At 43.4% G+C, this 14,644-nt stretch overlaps 1 protein-coding gene across 1 annotated transcript in view; it reads left to right on the top strand.

Moving 5' to 3' along the window:
- The first annotated feature begins 4,003 nt into the window (after positions 1–4,003).
- Positions 4,004–14,644, top strand: part of ATP5F1A (ATP synthase F1 subunit alpha) — a 12,876-nt gene continuing 2,235 nt past the window's right edge. The window contains exons 1-10 of the mRNA XM_017857794.1: positions 4,004–4,179; positions 7,742–7,820; positions 9,528–9,697; positions 11,360–11,533; positions 11,626–11,792; positions 11,982–12,130; positions 13,065–13,216; positions 13,325–13,549; positions 14,068–14,175; positions 14,305–14,449. Coding sequence (XP_017713283.1) covers positions 4,120–4,179; positions 7,742–7,820; positions 9,528–9,697; positions 11,360–11,533; positions 11,626–11,792; positions 11,982–12,130; positions 13,065–13,216; positions 13,325–13,549; positions 14,068–14,175; positions 14,305–14,449 — 1,429 coding nt within the window. The 5' untranslated portion in view covers positions 4,004–4,119. The remainder of the gene's footprint in view (positions 4,180–7,741; positions 7,821–9,527; positions 9,698–11,359; positions 11,534–11,625; positions 11,793–11,981; positions 12,131–13,064; positions 13,217–13,324; positions 13,550–14,067; positions 14,176–14,304; positions 14,450–14,644) is intronic.

The following is a 14,644-nucleotide window of genomic DNA, read 5'->3' as shown; positions in this document are numbered from 1 at the left end:
TCTTTCGCCCAGACTGGAGTACAGTGGTGATCACAGTTCACTGCAACCTTGAACTCCTGGGCACAAGCAATCCTCCCGCGTCAGCCTCCTGGGTAGCTGGGACTACAGTTGTGCAACACTACACCCAGCTAACTTTTTGTATTTTTTTGTAGAAAGAGGGTCTTGCTATGTTGCCCAGGCTGTTTTTGAACTCCTGGCCTCAAGTGATGTTCCCATTTGGGCCTCTCAAAGTGCTGGGATGACAGGCATGAGGCACCACACCCAACCTATGTTGCTTATTCTTTTTGCTTCAAATATATCGCTGCTCTGGCTGGGCGCAGTGCCTCATGCCTATATTCTCAGCATTTTGGGAGGCTGAGGTGGGTGATCACCTGAGGTCAGGAGTTCAAGACCAGCCTGGCCAACATGGCAAAACCCCATCTCTACTAAAAATACAAAAATTAGCCAGGCATGTTGGCCCATGCCTGTAATCCCAGCTACTCGGGAGGCTGAGGCAAGAGAGTCGCTTGAACCCTGGAGGTAGAGTTTGCAGTGAGTAGAGATTGAGACACTGCACTCCAGCCTGGGCAACAAAGTGAGAACCTGCCTCAAAACAAAAAACAAAACAAAACAAAAACTAAATATATCTCTGCTCTGTAACCAAATTTCAGATAAACTGGTGCAGCCCTTCAGTATGGGGCAAAAAAAGTTATCTTTATGTCTTGTGTTCACTTTTATCACTACAAATTTTACAAAATATCCCCGTATTTTTTTTTTTTTTTGAGACAGAATCTCACTGTGTTGTCCAGGCTGGAGTGCAGTGATCACTGCAACTGCCACCTCCCAGGTTTAAGTGATTCTCATGCCTCAGCCTCCTAAATAGCTGGGATTACAGGCATGTGCCACCATGCCCAGCTAATGTTTGTATTTTTCGTAAAGATGGGGCTGGGGGTGCGGGGATCTCGCTATGTTGACCAGACTGGTCTTGAGCTCTTGACTTCAAGTGATCAACCTGCCTCAGCCTCCCAAAGTGCTGGGATTACAGGTGTGAGCCACCATGCCGGCTAATGTTGTTGTTGTTGTTGTCTTGAGATGGAGTCTCACTCCCATCGTGCATGCTGAAGTGCAATGACGCGATCTCGGCTCACTGCAACCTCCACCTGGCTCACTGCAACCTCCACTTCCCGGTTCAAGCGATTCTCCTTCCTCAGCCTCCCGAGTAGCTGGTGTTACAGGTGTGCGCCACCACCCCCAGCTAATTTTTTAATTTTCAGTAGAGACGGGGTTTTGCCATGTTGGCCGGGCTGGTCTTGAACTCCTGACCTGAGGCGATCTGCCCGCCTCAGCCTCCCAACATGCTAGGATAACGTGTGAGCCACCATGCCCAGCCTTGTTTTTATAAACCATATTTTTTCCTGTAAGCTTGTGAAAGTTGATTGGGTCATTCTTGTCATCCCCAACTAAAACAGTTTCGAGAGGTAAAGGGAAAAAAAGTACTCAGGGCACATAACATTGCTCCAAAAATGTAATTATCTGCAAGCCTGACTGCTGAAACTGCCTGCTGTAACCTAAACCAGTTTTATCTAATTAGCTGCTAAAACAACCTGCAGTGACTCTAAGAATTGTTTTACCTAGTTCCCATCACTTGCCAGTCAAAACTTGCCAGCTCCCCAAAACCTTACTAGTGACAACGAACTTTCTTAAAGAGCAATATGTAACAGTTCTCTTTTTTTGTTTTTTGTTTTGATATAGGGTCTTGCTTTGTTGCCCAGGCTGGAGTGTACTGGTGTGATCACAGCTCACTGCAGCCCCAAACTCCTGGGCTCAAGTGAACCACTCATCTTGGCTTCCCAATGTTGGGATTACAGGCATGAGCCACTGTTTCTGGCTACATTTCTCTTTTGCAAAAATAAAACCTCTAACCATCTCTTAGTTCTCCTGACATACCAAAGACCACCCTGTTTGTGTGTATGCCATGGCAATTATTGCTTCCTAAATATTTTAAATTTGGAGAATTCGTCTCTGTATTTTATTTTACTTGGATTGCCTGCCTGCCTGCCTTCCCTCCCTCCCTCCCTCCTTCCTTCCTTCCTTCCTTCCTTCCTTCCTTCCTTCTTGTCTCACTCTTATTGCCCAGGCTGGAGGACAGTGGTGCGATCTTGGCTCACTGCAACCTCCGCCTCCCGGGTTCAAGTAATTCTCCTGCCTCAGCCTCCCCAGTAGCTGGGATTAGAGGTGCCCACCTCCACGCCTAATTTTTCTATTTTCAGTAGAGATGGGGTTTCACCATGTTGGCCAGGCTGGTCTTAAAGCCCTGACCTCAGGTGATCCACCCACCTTGGCCTCCCAAAGTGCTGGAATTACAGGTATCAGCCACCACGCCCAGCTTGGACAGCCTTTTTCTACCCCTGATTCCCAGGAGAATTGTTGCTCTATTTCCCCATGGCTTACCTTGAAAAGTTAGTAGAATACTAGAGAAAAGGATGGCCAATTACGTGCTTACAAGCCATGTTTCAGGAGATGACCCTTGTAGCCCGGATATTCATTTGCCTCACCCAAATTCAGGTTTTAGGTGTAAGCCAGGATTTGGGGGATGGAGCTGAAAATGCTTCTCCAAACAGTGAAAAGTGGACCAGGCATGGTGGCTCATGCCTGTAATCCCAGCATTTTGGGAAGCTAAGGAGGGAGGATCACTTGAAGCCAGGAGTTTCAGACCAGCCCGGGCAACATAGTGAGACATCCCCACCCCCTGCTGGCTTTACAAAAAAATTAGCCAGGTGTGGTGGTGCACCACTGTGGTCCCAGCTACTTGGAAGGCTGAGGTCGGAGGATTGCTTGAGCCCAGGAGTTCGAGGCTGCAATGAATGGTGTTAAACCCACTGCACTCTATCCTGGGCAACAGAGTGAGAGCCCATCTTAAATAAAATAAAATAAATGAAAAAATAGAAAAATGAAGGCAATGTTAATAAGTCTCCACTATGACATAACCAGCATCACACATACACACAAATCCTGCATATATCACAAAAATCTCAGCATAGTAATTCTGTGGAGAAGAAAAAAAAAGCCCATCGGGGTAAGCATAGAAAGCATTTTTTCATCATCTCCCTTTTAGTCCAAACGAAGAAGTAGAGTTCCCAATGGCATGAAACTAGATGTTGGCAGAGGAAAAAGTGAGTCCTTGTCCTGTCCTGGTGTAAGACTTCTGATTGTGGACAATTCTCAGTAGGACTGGCAATCGCTCTACTAGGCCTCCTTGTGATTTTTTTTTTTTTTTAAGTTCTGGGATACATGTGCAGGATGTGCAGATTTGTTACATAGGTAAACGTGTGCCATGGTGGTTTGCTGCACCTATCATCCCATCACCTAGGTATTAAGCTCCGCATCTATTAGCTATTTATCTTGATGCTCTCCCTCCCCCAGTTATCAGGATTTTTAAACAGTTTGCTCTAATTTACTGACAGGATTCTTTTAGAATGAATCTAAAAAAGCTAGGAATCTTCAACCTGAGTGCAGATCGGATCACCTGGAACGGTGCAGGTGTTTGTTAAAAATAAAGATTGCCCCAAATTTTCTACTCAGAGGGTCTGAGGTGGGGCTAGCGACCTGCAGATTAAAGGGCTCTGTGGGAGACGCCCTGCTGGTGGCCCGTCCCGGGGTTTAGCTGTTTACTGTTGCTACTCGTGCTAAACCACGGTCTAACACTACGGGCATTATTAATGGCCCTGGTCCTCAAGACTGCCGGGCCCCAGACGGGGTGAGGCCCTCATCATCTAGCACCGGATGGGGCCTGGGAACTGCTGTTTGGCAGGTTCCGCTACCCACGTGGTCACCTGGGGCAACCACAAGGTCGACCCAAAAGACAAAAATAAATGTACAACGAATGCCAGGCAAAGCTGGAATATATCTAATCATTCATTTTGAGGTTTAAACTTAAAAATGTTACTTAAAAAATAAGTAACCTGCCAAAAAATGCAGAGTGGCGCCGGGGGGCGGGGGACAGCGGTGGTGAACGCGAGGGGCAGTACTTCCGGGTCAGGTGGGCCGGCTGTCTTGACCTTCTTTGCGGCTCGGCCATTTTGTCCCAGTCAGTCCGGAGGCTGCGGCTGCAGAGGTAACGCCTGCGGAGAAACTGCAAAGATGCTGTCCGTACGCGTTGCTGCGGCCGTGGTCCGCGCCCTCCCTCGGCGGGCCGGACTGGTGAGCACCGAGGGCCGGCATGGTGGAGGCGGCCGGGCGGGGCTGCAGGGTGGTGGTGCGCCGGCTCGGGCGCTTTTTCTGCAGAAGGGCGAGGGGCTGTGGCGGATGCCGCCATCTTGCACCCGTGGCTTTGGGGCTGTACAGAGCAGGCGACAGAGGTCCCCTTTTGCTCGCTATCTGCGCAGAGTGAGGCAGAATGGTACAGGGCAGACAGTGAACTCGACGGTGTCCAGATAGAAGGCCTCAAGATTCCCGTCTTCGACTGAGAGCGGCCCGAGAAGTGGGGTCTTGGGTGAAGGTCAGGGCTTGGGCGCTAGCTCTCCGAGGCCTGTTCCGAATCGGTGAGGTTCCTCTCGGCGGATTCTTAGGGTCGCGTCCTGCTGAAGGTCAGGAAACTGCTGTCAGCTCTTGCTGAAGCTAGTTATGGGAGTCTGACATTGTGTGAAGGTCAGCAGCGTTTCACCTCTGCCTGGAGTTCAGTTCAGAGGAAAGGAATAAATGAAGGTGATGTTTGGAGTAATTAAGTAGGCTTTCTCTTAGTGCTGAAGACGAAACGACCGTGAAAACGTGCAGGTGCAAAGAACCATTTCATGTGGCCAGCACTGGCAGCAGTGAAGCTGGTTTCTAAATTGTCTCTCCAACAAGAGAGTATGCTTTGTGGCACTTGAACGTGTTTAAATAATTTGTCCTAGAGTTTTCCACTTGATTTTGAGTAATTTTTAGTGATTGAGAATTCAAGTAAAAGAGAATAAGGTTGGAAAATGGCTGTAAGAGTTAATGCCCTTGGTTATTTGTTTCCCTTGAAATTAACATGATTTCAGTGTAAACGCATTGACGCTGACACTTTTTTTTTTTTAAGTAATCTTAATTTGAAAGGTGAAATAAACATGTTGGCTGTTTTGCTGCCTTAACAACCGCTGGTAGCATCATGGTTTTCTGTTAACAAAAAAGCATTTTTAACGGTTTTCATCTGGCTCCTATGGAAGGTAGTAGCTTCAGGATTGACAGTAACCAGTCGCAGCGTTAAAACTTGAAGGAAGGAGAAACAAAAGGAAGTTCCAGGTGGCTGCAGGATTTGTTGAGAGAGTAAAATAAGTCCACATCCCATAACTCTTAGTTTCTAATCTAACTCTAGCATTTATTAGGTTTTTATTTGCTTTTTTTTTTTTTTTTTTTTGAGACGGAGTGTCGCTCAGTCACCCAGGCTGCAGTGCAATGGTGTGATCTTGGCTCACTGCAACCCGCGCCTCCCCGGTTCAGGCTGTTCTCCCGCCTCAGCCTCCCGAGTAGCTGGAATTGCAGGCACCCGCCATCATGCCCTGCTACTTTTTGTATTTTTTCGTAGAGACGGGGTTTCACCATGTTGGCCAGGCTGGTCTTGAACTCCTGACCTCAGGTGATCTGCCTGCCTCGGCCTTCTCTAGTGCTGGGATTACAGGCGTGAGCCATCGTGCCTGGTTGCTTGTTGTGTTTTTTTTTTTTTTTTTTTAAGTAAAATTGGAAATATATTGACATCTAAAGTCAAAATAATAAAAATTGGGTACCTTTAAAGGGAAAGACACTTACGTTTTGTTAACAGTTGGCTTTTTTTTTTTTTTCTTTTCCTTTGAGATGTAGTTTTCCTCTTGTGGCCCAGGCTGGGACATCTCGGGATCTCGGCTCACTGCAACCTCCGCCTCCTAGGTTCAAGCGATTCTCCTGCCTCAGCCTCCCGAGTGGCTGGGATTACAGGCATGTGTCACCACGCCCACCTAATTTTGTATTTCTAGTAGAGACGGAGTTTCTCCATGTTGGTCAGGCTGGTCTCGAACTCCCGACCTTAGGTGATCCACTCGCCTTGGTGGCCTCCCAAAGTGCTGGGATTACAGGCGTGAGCCACCGCGCCCTGCCAACAGTTGCTTCTTAAAATACTGCAAGGCCGGGCGCGGTGGCTCAGGCCTATAATTCCAGCACTTTGGGAGGCCAAGGTGGGTGGATCACCTGAGGTCAGGAGTTTGAGATCAGCCTGGCCAACATGGCGAAACCCTGTCTCTACTAAAAATACAAAAATTAGCTGGGTGTGGTGGTGGTCGCCAGTAGTCCCAGCTACTCAGGAGGCTTGAGGCACGAGAATCGCTTGAACCCGGGAGGTGGAGGTTGCAGTGAGCAGAGATCTTGCTGCTGCACTCCAGCTTGAGTGACAGAGTGAGACTCCGTCTCGGGGTGGGGGGGGAAAATTATGTATATGTGTATATTATGTGTGTGCGTGTGTGTATATTTATATTTATATATTTGTGTATATTTATATATAATATATATGTATTTTTATATATANAACTCAGGCTACATACAACTATGCAAAGGGCCTAATATTGTAAGCCCTTATGGACTGCTTCAACCATTCGCTGCTGCAATAAAACTTTTCACCAAAGAACCCCTATGGCCCTCAATATCTACTATTACCCTTTATATTATTGCTCCAAATCTGGCCTTTTCTATCTCTCTCCTATTGTGAACTCCCCTTCCTATAGCAGATCCTCTAATTAATTTGAATACAGGCCTCCTATTTTTACTAACCATATCAAGCCTAGTCATCAACTCTATTCTATGATCAGGATGAGCAATCAAATTCAAAGTATGCACTAATTGGCACGTTACAAGTTGTAGGCTAAACAAGTTCACAGGAAGTAACCCTAGCCATTATCCTGCTATCAATTCTACTGATAAGAGACTCATTTAACTTACATGCACTCATCACAATGCAAGAATTCCTCTGACTGCTCCTACCATCATGGCCCCTCGCCATGATATGACTCATCTCCACACTAGCAGAAAATAATCGAGTCCCTATATTTTATATATATATTTTTTATTGTACAGTCTCGGCAACACAGTGAAATCCTGTTTCTACAAAAAAAAAAAAATAGAAAAATTAGCCTGGCCAGGTGGTGCACTCCTGTGGTCCCACCTACTGGGAAGGCTGAGGTGGGAGGATCACCTGAGCCCAGGAAGTCAAGGCTGTAGTGAGCCGTGATTGCACCATTGCACTCCAGCCTGGGCGACAGAGTGAGACCCTGTCCCAAAAAATAAAAATAAGTCGGGGGTGGCTCATGCCTGTAATCCCAGCATTTTGGGAGGCTGAGGCGGGTGGATCACTGGAGGTCAGGAATTGGAGACCAGCCTGGCCAGCATGGTGAAACCCCATCTCTACCAAAAATACAAAAAATTGAACGGGTGGTGGTGGCGCGCCCCTGTAATCCCAGCTGCTCAGGAGGCTGAGGCAGGAGAATTGCTTGAGCCCAGGAGGTGGAGGATGCAGTGAGCCATCTCAAAAAAATAATAATAAAGTACAGACTGCATTTTAAAAATATGTGAGTGTTTACTGTGTACTAGGAGCTGTATAAAAGGTTTTCACATATATCAAAAGGTACTTTATCCCATTTAACATTTTAAACAAAATGCTTTATATATAATAAGTATTTTCACCAGTACTTTGATCACACTAAGCTGGCATTTGTTTAAGCTTGTCAGTTTTATAAAGACTTTGGTAAAAATCAAATTTTTAAGAATACTTTTGCACTAGGTCTCCAGAAATGCTTTGGGTTCATCTTTCATTGCTGCAAGGAACCTCCATGCCTCTAACACTCATCTTCAGAAGACTGGTAAGTCACTATTTCTCAGCGTACACCGCACTTACTAGATGAAGATATAAATTATCACACTAGATGAAGATACAAATTACATACATCATGTAACTGTTGTGGGTTGTTTTTCATTTGTTAGTTTTTTCTCTAGTTTGTATACACTCTCAGGTTCTTAAACCATTATGTGCCATTTAGCCTTGTCATGGTTCTCTTGTTATAATCAAATGAACTACAGTTACATGTTTTTCTTTTGATGTTAGTACAGCTTCTTTGTTCTGATAATGGCCCTTGGGTAGAAACGGAAGGACCATATACTAGGTGATGGAATCTTTCTGACCTGTGAAAGACTTCTTTTTTCCTCTTTGAAAAAGCATTAGAAAACATGTAAGTTCTTAATGATACATTTTATTTTTCAAAGGCAGTAGCTGCTAGATATTTGGCAATCTGTGAACTTGCACATTCCAGATGTGGTAGGGAAATGGGGAGGTGAGCATAGGAAGACATTATAGGTTGGGGAATTTCTTTGGAGATGAGTATATGGACTTTTAAAATAAAGGTTAAATATATATGTGTGTGTGAGAGTGTGTATATATATGTGTATGTGTACACACCCACACACTCAGCATATATATGTTTTTCTTTTTTTTTTTTTTTTTGAGATGGAGTTTTGCTCTTGTTGTCCAGCCTGGAGTGCATTGGCACGATCTGGGCTCACTGTAACCTCTGCCTCCCAGGTTGGAGTGATTCTCCTGCCTCAGCCTCCTGAGTAGCTGGGATTATAGGTGCCCGCCACCACACCCCGCTAATTTTTGTGTTTTTAGTAGAGACGGAGTTTCACCATGTTGGCCAGGCTGGTCTCGAACTCCTGACTTCAGGTGATCCGCCTGCCTTGGCCTTCCAAAGTGGTGGGATTACAGGTGTGAGACACCGTGCCCGGCCTTCTGTTTTTTTTGAGACTCTCTTGCCTAGGCTGGAGTGCAGTTGTGCGATCTCGGCTCACTGCAACCTCCACCTCCCTGGTTCAAGTGATTCTCCTGCTTCAGCCTCCCTAGTGGCTGGGATTACAGGCGCGCACCAGCACACCTGGCTAATATTTGTATTTTTAGTAGAGAGTTTCACCATGTTGGCCTGGCTGGTCTCAAAGCCCTGACCTCAGGTGATCTCTCCACCTTGGCCTGTCAAAGTGCTGGGATATTTTTGTTTGTTTTTTGTTTTGTTTTGAGACAGAGTTTTGCTCTGTTACCCAGACTGGAGTGCAGTGGCGTAGTCTTGGTTCACTGGAACTGCTGCCTCCAGGGTTCAAGTGATTCTCTCCTGCTTCAGCCTCGTGAGTAGCTGGTATTACAAGCATGAACCACCACAGCTGGCTAATTTTTTTTTTTTTTTTTTAAGTAGAGATGGGATTTCGCTATGTTGGCCAGGCTGGTCTCGAACTCTTGGCCTCAAGTGGTCCTCCTGCCTCCCAAAGCACTGGTATTACTGACGTGAGCAACTGCACCTGACCCCTGTAGGCTAAGATGAAGAATACCACCTATACTACCCTGTGTGCCTTGAAAGAAAAAGACACGCTTTGTTAACAGTTGGTTTTTATTTTTTGTTTTTGTTTTTTTGAGATTGACCAGGTGATCTGCCCGCGTCAGCCTCCCAAAGTGCTAGCATTACAGGTGTGAGCCACCGTGCCTGGCCCAGATAATTTTTGTAATTGAATTGAATTGTCTTCCATAGGGACTGCTGAGATGTCCTCTATTCTTGAAGAGCGTATTCTTGGAGCTGATACTTCTGTTGACCTTGAAGAAACTGGGCGTGTCTTAAGTATTGGTGATGGTATTGCCCGCGTACATGGGCTGAGGAATGTTCAAGCAGAAGAAATGGTAGAGTTTTCTTCAGGCTTAAAGGTAAATTAAAAAATAAGATTTTGGTATCTAAGTCTTCTCAGTTATTCATTTACTGAATCAGAGATTGTGTCAGATTTTTAGAAAACTTTGTCTCAATTTGCCTCAGATTTTTTTTCTTGTTATTATCATATATCGTAAAGAGAATAAACTTAAGGGTTTGAATTTGCCAGGTTTTTTTTTACTCTAGGGACTGATCTATACATAACTTGTAGCCACTGGCTCCAAAATATAAAATTGAGTAAACTTTAACTGCAAATCCAAGAAGTTCAAGTCTGTTCTTTCTTGCTGTTAAGATTATTTTATACAAAAGCAAAGCATTTGATAACTTCAACAGAATTTTTCTGGTGGAAAGTTGGAAGTCCGTGACTTTGTATTTCTAGTGAGTAGACCTGTTGTTCAAAGGCGAGTTTTGGTGTAGCTATCAGAAGCTCTCTAATGATGTAGGTCTACTTTCTGTTGGGTTGAGTCTCATCTGTCAGTGATATGAGACATAAGTTGTAGGAGTTAGGGAAAGCAGAGGATGACATCTGGATAAACTAGAGAGTAGAACTGTCTAGTAGGCACACAGATATGGGAGAAGATAGTCTTGATAGTCTTGCTAATGTCTACTATGGAAAAAGAGCCACTTGATGTGGAAGACTTAATTACAGAGCCCAAAGTTATCATGAACTGTAAGACATTGGCCAGTTTAACATCTTCAGTATACAGTATTTATCTTTGAAAGGTGAGGTCAAAACAAATTAATTCCGAGTTCCCCTTTTAGCTTTTAAAATCCAAGTGTCTAGAACAATACTGTCCAATAGTATTGGACATACATAGTATTCTGCAGTGATGAGAATATATCTGTTTAATATGGTACCGACTATGCTATCACTATTAATCATGTAAAATACGTCTAGTGTGACAGGAATTGAATTTTTCATCTTTTAAATTTGACAAATTTAAATAGCCACATGTGGTCAGTGGATGCTGTATTGAACATCAGAGATGTAGATGACAGTTTTTGGACCTGTAATGATATTCCATGATACTCCAAGTACTTCTCCAGAGTTTTCATTACTGACCAGACTATTCCTGGAATAGCCCTTTTGCTTCAGACATGATTTACGGATCTAAAATATAGTTATAATGATGAGAGGTGATTTGGTGCTGTTAGGTTATGAAAAATTTGTATTTGATTGGTTTCAGTTAGGTAGCTTTTAATTTCACTTTCTACTCACCCAAAGAGTACAAGTTTTGATTAATTTTTGAAACTGTTTATGGAGCTTCTCACACACAAAAAAGATGATAATCACATTTGTCTTAAGATTTCCATCACTTTATTTCATACTGATCACCCAGCCCAAGAGTCATTGCCAAAGAAAATGCAGTGGAAAAAAGCTTATTAACCTGTCCAGTTTCTTTGCTTCTTTAACAGTTATTTGAGGATATGATAGCATATTAGGCTTATCAATGTGCTGTCCTAAGATTATTCAAGGGAACATGTTGCTATTTTAAAAGTCTTAATCAGAGAGGGTTATTTAGTTGGAAAAGTATTAAAGAATAAACTAGGTGAAAAGGACAATACTGCTTTTCCCCCCGACTATTTTCTTAGGTAGTATTGGCGTATGGGGAGGTGTGCCCATTCGGCTTCATTGATGTTCAGTTGTGTCTTTTGTGCAGGGTATGTCCTTGAACTTGGAACCTGACAATGTTGGTGTTGTCGTGTTTGGAAATGATAAACTGATTAAGGAAGGAGATATAGTGAAGAGGACAGGAGCCATTGTGGACGTTCCAGTTGGTGAGGAGCTGTTGGGTCGTGTAGTTGATGCTCTTGGTAATGCTATTGATGGAAAGGTAGGTTTGATGTTGATTAGATATAGTTGCAGCTTTTAACAAACATCAAAACTGATTATGCTTAGGGTTTTTCTTTTCATTTTTTTTAACAGGGTCCAATTGGTTCCAAGACCCGTAGGCGAGTTGGTCTGAAAGCCCCTGGTATCATTCCTCGAATTTCAGTGCGGGAACCAATGCAGACTGGCATTAAGGCTGTGGATAGCTTGGTGCCAATTGGTCGTGGTCAGCGTGAGCTGATTATTGGTGACCGACAGACTGGGTAAAGACTCAAAAGCATATTAAAAGTGCTAACTAAAATTTGCTCAATGGAAGGATTACATTTTAGTCTTGGAATGGTAAATGGTAATGGGGACATTAGAATGTAATATGAGGATTAATAGTAGTAAAATTTTACCTGGGAAGTCCTTTTAAGTTTAGGAAGATTTATGTTTACTTTATCTTTTTAAAGGAAAACTTCAATTGCTATTGACACAATCATTAACCAGAAACGTTTCAATGATGGATCTGATGAAAAGAAGAAGCTGTACTGTATCTATGTTGCTATTGGTCAAAAGAGATCCACTGTTGCCCAGTTGGTGAAGAGACTTACAGATGCAGGTAGTAAAAGAAATTTAGTCCTGTTGCTACTATCTCAAGTCCTATTACGGCTAATTGTAGAATAGCTTCTCCTTAATGAAGACATATTTTAATTATTCCCTAATGAGCTGAACTTTTAAATACAAATCAGTAAGTAAAATAATATAAAACAGGCCGGGCGCGGTGGCTCAAGCCTGTAATCCCAGCACTTTGGGAGGCCGACCGGGCGGATCACGGGTCAGGAGATCGAGACATCCTGGCTAACACGTGACCCGTCTCTACTAAACTACAAAAACTAGCCGGCGACGTGCGGGCCTGTATCCAGCTACCCGGGAGGCCGAGGCGGAGAAGGCGTGACACGGGAGGCGGAGCTTGCAGTGAGCCTGAGATCGACACAGCACTCGCAGCGGGTGACAGAGCAAGACTCGTTAAAAAAAAAAAAAAAAAAAAAAATAATAAATAATAATAATAATATAAAACACTAATATATTTAAAGGTTTTGTTGGTTTCTTTAAAGTGGAAGCTGTTTGATTCTAATTAACCCTTTTTTGTTTGTTTGAGACAGAGTTTCACTCTTGTTGCCCAGACTGGAGTGCGATGGCACGATCTCAGGTCACCGCAACCTCTGCCTCCCGGGTTCAAGCGATTCTCCTGTCTCAGCCTCCCGAGTAGCTGGGATTATAGGCACATGCCACCATGCCCGGCTAACTTTTGTAATTTTAGTGGAGACGGAGTTTCCTCATACTGATCAGGCTGGTCTCGAACTCTTGACCTCAGATGATCACCCGCCTAGGCCTCCCAAAGTGCTGGGATTACAGGCGTGAGCCACCGCGCCCAGCGTGATTAACTCTTAATAGTAAATACTTTTAGCATTTGGGTAATTTTTATAGTAGCCTCCAATTTAAAATCACAATATTGATAAAATTGTAAAACATAAAATGTATTTTCTCCTCAGATGCCATGAAGTACACCATTGTGGTGTCAGCTACAGCCTCGGATGCTGCCCCACTTCAGTACCTGGCTCCTTACTCTGGCTGTTCCATGGGAGAGTATTTTAGAGACAATGGCAAACATGCTTTGATCATCTATGATGACTTATCCAAACAGGTCAAAGGAAATATATTTTTAGAATCTACTTATTTGTACTGCAGTGAAAGTTCACATATGCAACTTCTATTTAATAGGTCAACTTCACAAACCTATTCTGTACCATAGGCTGTTGCTTACCGTCAGATGTCTCTGTTGCTGCGCCGACCCCCTGGTCGTGAGGCCTATCCTGGTGATGTGTTCTACCTACACTCCCGATTGCTGGAGAGAGCAGCCAAAATGAACGATGCTTTTGGTGGTGGCTCCTTGACTGCTTTGCCAGTCATAGAAACACAGGCTGGTGATGTGTCTGCTTACATTCCAACGAATGTCATTTCCATCACTGACGGACAGGTATTATTTTAATGATTAAAATAAATGTAAAAAAAAAATATTTGGATAATTCTAAGGCATTGGTTGAGACTAATGGTATATTAACTGATTTGCTAAATGCATTTTACTTTTTATTATGGAAAATTTCAAATACATAGAAAAGTTAGCAGAATGGTATGGTGAAACCCCACGTATCTGTCACCCAGTTATTTCATAGAGTAGTGTGTTTCATTCTTGTTTCATTTTTAACTACTACTGTTCTCCGTTCTAGATAATTTTGAATCAAATAGAAATTATATCTCTTCATTTGTATATATTTCAGTATAAATATGTTGACTATTATGTTTTTTTCTCATCTCATGTACATCTCCTAATTGCAGCAATAAAACATACAGGCCTGTTCAGGTCATGAAAGATTGGGGGACTGATGCTTTGCATTGTTAGGTTTTGAGTTTCAGCTTTTTGGCATAATGACAGATTTGAAGATAGTTGATTTCTTACTTTAAGCTTGCTAGCATGCGTATTTCCTTACGTTATAGATCTTCTTGGAAACAGAATTGTTCTACAAAGGTATCCGCCCTGCCATTAACGTTGGTCTGTCTGTGTCTCGTGTCGGATCTGCTGCCCAAACCAGGGCTATGAAGCAGGTAATTTTGCCTCACTTTGGCAGGAAGGGGGCTATCATTAGATTAGCATCTTAAAGTATTCATTTATTAACTATATTTGTATAGTGCTCTGTGTCACTGAGTTACAGTACAGTAATTTCTGTATTTCAGGTGGCAGGTACCATGAAGCTGGAATTGGCTCAGTATCGTGAGGTTGCTGCTTTTGCCCAGTTCGGTTCTGACCTCGATGCTGCCACTCAACAACTTTTGAGTCGTGGCGTGCGTCTAACTGAGTTGCTGAAGCAAGGACAGTATTGTGAGTTGTTCTTTTCTTCATTTGGTCAGGTTCCTATTGTGTATCAAGGTCTTCCCAGGCCACAGAGCTACATCACATATCACAGCCTCTACTATGTGTTGTTATCTGTTATCTTTCATCAAAGGCACTTTTACTTAAACTACATTTGTTTTTTGACTTTTGATTTTTTTTTTTTTTTTTTTTTTTTTTTTTTTT

This window comes from Rhinopithecus bieti, unplaced genomic scaffold (assembly GCF_001698545.2).
Source record: "Rhinopithecus bieti isolate Rb0 unplaced genomic scaffold, ASM169854v2 scaffold_42084, whole genome shotgun sequence".
Taxonomy (NCBI): Eukaryota; Metazoa; Chordata; class Mammalia; order Primates; family Cercopithecidae; genus Rhinopithecus; species Rhinopithecus bieti.
This window is presented reverse-complemented; position numbering and strand designations above follow the sequence as displayed.